Below are 5,351 nucleotides of genomic sequence, written 5' to 3' on the forward strand. Positions count from 1 at the left end.
GGAATGCATTCCAAGATGCCCAGGGGCTGCCTGGAACCACAGATAGTACCAAAGCCTGTACATACTATGTTTTTTCTACAAATGCATACTTACAATGAAGGTTCATTTATAACTTTAGGCACAGTAAGAGATTAACAATAATGACTAATAATCAAATGGATTATAACAACACCTTGTAATGAAAGTTATGTGAATGGCTTTGTGGCCATTATTAAATAGAATAATGGTGACTTGAACACACGCACTGCGATGCCTCTACAGTTGATCTGATAACTAAATGGCTGCAAAGTGACCAATGGAGCATGTACGGCGTAGATACATATATGGAGTAGATATATTGGGCAAAGAGATAATTCATACACAGACAGGACAGAGCAAGATTTCATCGCTATTCAGAACAGCATGTAATTTAAAATTTATGAATTGTTTATTTCTGGAAGTTTCCATTTAATATTTTTGCACTGCAGTTGACCATGGGTAAGTAAAACCGTGGATAAGAGGGGATTACTCTAATGGCACACCAGGTGTCTCCACGGGTGCTGGGGAGGACGAGGCTTGCTTCTGAATTCATAAGAACCTATCCTCCAGCCAGAGGATATGCTAAATGCAGAATGTGGGTTGCATTAGAGCCGAAGTGAGTAGAAGGCAGATCTAACAGAGAAACCCATGGGAATGAAGGTCATTACTGATGTGTCCTCCGCCCATTCAGAGCCTATGCGAGGGCTCTAACCACCAGGTGCTCAGTGAGCCACCTCTAGGACGACACAGAGGCCAGGCTGAGGGGTCTGAGAGCCCTCTCTGCTTCCAGGAGACCCAGGCACAAAGGCCCCCACCTGTCCCCTCGCCTCTGGCTTCCCAAGTTCTCAAAGCCCCAGGCTCTCATTCTGCCATTCTGGTGGGCATATCTGTCTGCCCTATAAGACTGGGAACCCTTAGAGCAGGGGTGGGGAACATCCAGCCTGAGGGCCTTATATGGTCTGGCCCTGCCAAGGCATTAGAAGTGAGTTAATGAAATGTTTGACCAAATACAGCAGGCTAATTTTTAAAAAATATATATTTTTCTTGCTGATAGTATTACAGATACCTCCCATTTCTCCCTTCTCTGCCATATATGGAGTAGATACATTGGGCAAAGAGATAATTCATACACAGACAGGACAGAGCAAGATTTCATCGCTATTCAGAACAGCATGTAATTTAAAATTTATGAATTGTTTATTTCTGGAAGTTTCCATTTAATATTTTTGCACTGCAGTTGACCATGGGTAAGTGAAACCGTGGATAAGAGGGGACTACTCTAATGGCACACCAAGTGTCTCCACGGGTGCTGGGGAGGACGGGGCTTGCTTCTGAATTCATAAGAACCTATCCTCCAGCCAGAGGATATGCTAAATGCAGAATGTGGGTTGCATTAGAGCCGAAGTGAGTAGAAGGCAGATCTAACAGAGAAACCCATGGGAATGAAGGTCATTACTGATGTGTCCTCCGCCCATTCAGAGCCTATGCGAGGGCTCTAACCACCAGGTGCTCAGTGAGCCACCTCTAGGACGACACAGAGGCCAGGCTGAGGGGTCTGAGTGCCCTCTCTGCTTTCAGGAGACCCAGGCACAAAGGCCCCTCGCCTTTGGTTTCCCAAGTTCTCAAAGCCCCAGGTTCTCATTCTGTCTTGCTGGTGGGCATATCTGTCTGCCCTACAAGACTGGGAACCCTTAGAGCAGGGATGGGGAACATCCAGCCTGAGGGCCTTATATGGTCTGGCCCTGCCAAGGCATTAGAAATGAGTTAATGAAATGTTTGACCAAATACAGCAGGCTAATTTTTAAAAAATATATATTTTTCTTGCTGATAGTATTACAGATATCTCCCATTTCTCCCTTCTCTCCCCCCTCCCCCAAACCTCCAAAAATTCTCATCTCACCAACCCCACATCCAGGTACGAGGTACGTCAGTCTTCTCCATGCCTCCTTGCTTCGGGTCTTACTTTTGTTGGCCAATTCATCTTGTTCATTAGATTCCATGAATAAGTGAGATCATGTGATATTTGTCTTTCTCTGTTTGGCTTATGTCACTTAGCATCATATTTTCCAGGTCCGTCCAAAGCAGGCTAATTTTTACGTTGATAATTTTGTATGGCCCACGAACAATGCCATAAATATCCAAATGGCCCTTGGCAGAGAAAAGGTTCCCCACCCCGCCTTAGCGGGTAGGGGCAGCTTCTGCCTCCTCATCACCTCCCTGAGAGCAGCTAGCAGACCCCTTGTGCAGAGAAGGGCCACTCGGTAAAGAGCCGCATCCATCATACCTTGCCAAGATGAGCTCTGACGTTTACAAGTTTTGTTGTTGCAGGTGGAAAGCTGGAACTCAGAGCACACAGAACCACCTCTGAGGAAAGGAGCCGGAGGCCCTACCAAATTCCAGCCTCAGCTCCTCCCAATGCAGCCGCGTCCCAAGCCCCTCCTCCACCTGGTCATCATCCCCAGGCACATGGTCCTCGCCCCCCGCCTCCTGGCCAACGTGCCCAGCACCAGCAGCAGAGGAGGCCCCTTCCTTGCCCTGGCGCCCCCGTCCACCAGCAGAAAGGACCTCCTCTCCCCACGCCTCGGGTTCAACCGAAACCTCCCCGTGGGGCCAGAGAAAACACAAAACAGTCTTCTGGCAGAGCTGTCCCCGTCGTTTGATTCAAAGAGGTAGAAACTGTCCCTTCCCGGAAAGGCACCGTGGAGCTCCTGCACTCGGTGAGGACGCCTGCACTTCTACCAGCTGCATCCGACAAGCAGGGCGTCATCACCTCCCGGGCTCCTGGCCCACAGCCACACCTGCACACCCCTCTCAGCCACACGGTCTCACATCTGGAATCTCTGGCCTCCTCCTCAAGTGCCACCACAACAAGAAGGGAGAGACAATAAAAGTGCAATCGTTAGGATGATGGGTGACCGAGCACGAAACCCTGGAGCGCTCCTTGGCACCCTGAGTGATATCCAGCAGCCGCTGTGCCCCTGTCTCATTTACCAGCCACCTGCTGTTGCAGAGACTCTTGGGTTTCTGATGTGCCTAGTGGACACTTGCCTACCATCTCGTGAGAAGATGTGAAATTTAAGGTTTGACTTGACCCCAGTGCCTACTCATTATAGAAAGCAACCCAGCAGCGCCCGGCCAGTGTGGCTCAGTTGGTACAGTGTCGTCCTATGCACCAGGAGGTCACGGTTTGATTCCCTGGTCAGGGCACATGCCCAGGTTGCAGGCTCGATCCCCAGTAAGGGGCGAGCAGGAAGCAGCTGATCGATGTTTCTCTATCATCGATGGATGTTTCTTATCTCTTTCTGCCTCTTCTTTCTTTTCTAAAATCAATAAAAACTTAAAAAATACAATAAAATAAAGGAACCCAGCATCAAGCTGAAGCATCAAAAAGAGGCTTGTTGGTGTGGCAGCAGGACCACATTTGGTTCCCCCAATTCACCTGGGTCCCCTCCCCCAGCAGAGCACCCCCACCAGAGCATGCTCCCCAGGGCTCAGGTTGAAATTTCTCTGCACAAACTTCAACAAGAGGCACCAGAAAACATAATTCTTTGGGTACCACTTCCTTTACTGTTCAGACACGGTCACGACGATCTATAATGGTGGTTCCCAGCGTGGGGCACATGCCCCACAGAGGGGCAATTTGATTTTTAAGGGGGGCAATTTGAGAATGAGTTATTAACAGTGAATTTTTTTTGCATTTCTTATGGTTCTAGGGGCCTCATATACAGTATATAAATATATTTTGTGACATATTTATGCATCTCAATCCTCTATTATATGTTTTGAAATGTTATTTGCTATTTTTTCATATCACTTCATATTATTATGTTTTTTATCAGTTTCTTAGTGATTTCTTCCTCAGTACTTCAACTGTCCTTTCATTCTTTTATTTTTCTCTTTCATGGATGCCATGTTCTTTGGAAGCTTGTTTAGACCAAGTTAATTGCCTTTTAGGCTTCCTCCATGTGACTAAAAGTTCACTTTTTGAATAAGAATTACATGTCACAGGGGGCATCAGGATTTTAAAGATGCTTGGGTGCGGCATGGCCAAGAAAAGGTTGGGAACCCCTGATCTATAGAGTCATCCTAGAAAAGCCATGGATACTGGAGGTGCCGCAAGCCGATCAGATGACATACAAAAGGGCAGGCTCCGCGACAACTCGGCTGAATCAAATCCCAAGTGTCTTCAATGACCATTGCTCAAAGGTCAGACTCCATCCCCAGCTAGGGTCATGCTAGCTGTATTTTGGGAGAAGTGGGAAGTACAAAACATCTTTTCGTTAAGGTTCTTCAACACTAGGCGGTGAGAAGGCACCCGATTTGAAATGTGGGTGCCATGGTTGTGGTCCCATCCGCCGCCTTCGCCTGGCCCCTCTAACACTTGGTAAATCTTATCAGGCTCTGACAGGAAGCTCTGAGGTCTAAACCACAGGTCTGTGTGCCTATACAGGGCTTCCTGTGACAGCTTCCTGAGGGCTGAACTGCTTATTCCTTAGCACCCAGAGTCAATTATGAAGGATAATGATGAACGAAACCCCACAGTCTCCTGAAATTCACACAGGAAATCCAGCCAAGTAACGGTCATGGCAGGATCTACCTTCAGTAGGAGAGATGGAGGTCTGAGCACTGCCCCTTTCTCATTCCTCATTTCAGTCCTGAGCCATTCCATCAGGCATCCTGCCAGAATGGCCTCCATCCCATCCCTTCAAGGAGCCATCCCCGGCCTTTCCAGCTCCGTGCTGGGCCTTTCTTTTGAAATCCTCTAGCATTACACGTGATGCAGGTCATATGCTGCCTGTAAGTATTCGATCTTTTGTTATTCATTCATTCAACAAACATTTACTGAACTTCCACTGCATCCCAGGCTCTATACTAGGTACCAGGGAACACAGGGGTGTACAACCAACTGTATCTTTGCTTTCAAGGACCACACAACCTAGTTGGGGGGAGGAGGGACAACTTCCAGGGTATGATAAGTATGGGTCAGAGGCAAGTACGGGAGCCCAGAAGGAAGATTGGGACTACAGATTAGGGGGACGGGCTGGGGTGACACAGAAGGCTTCCTGAAGGAGGCGGCATTTGAATTAAGTTGTAATAGATAACCTTCGTGAAACAGAGGTGCAGAATTACCCATGTGGAGGGAACAGCATGAGCAAAACTCATGTCAGCTACCTGTTCATACATGTAAGTTTTTCCTTAACTACTGTGTTTCATCAATTTGAAGATACCGTTGATTTTAAGCGGCATCATTATTCTACATACCATAAAAAGAAAACTTCTCAACTGCCTTATAACAAAGCTAAGATACACTCTTCTTTTAGGCAAACCCCATT

The 5,351-nt window shown here is 47.4% G+C and overlaps 1 protein-coding gene across 1 annotated transcript in view; it reads left to right on the forward strand.

The window, feature by feature from the left end:
* CD2 (CD2 molecule) overlaps positions 1 to 3,208 on the forward strand; it is a 12,567-nt gene extending 9,359 nt beyond the window's left edge. The window contains exon 5 of the mRNA XM_006763053.2: positions 2,347 to 3,208. Within this exon, the coding sequence (XP_006763116.1) occupies positions 2,347 to 2,678 (332 nt within the window). The 3' untranslated portion in view covers positions 2,679 to 3,208. The remainder of the gene's footprint in view (positions 1 to 2,346) is intronic.
* The last annotated feature ends 2,143 nt before the right edge of the window (positions 3,209 to 5,351 follow it).

The sequence above is a fragment of the Myotis davidii genome, unplaced genomic scaffold, assembly GCF_000327345.1.
Source record: "Myotis davidii unplaced genomic scaffold, ASM32734v1 scaffold217, whole genome shotgun sequence".
NCBI classification, from domain to species: domain Eukaryota; kingdom Metazoa; phylum Chordata; class Mammalia; order Chiroptera; family Vespertilionidae; genus Myotis; species Myotis davidii.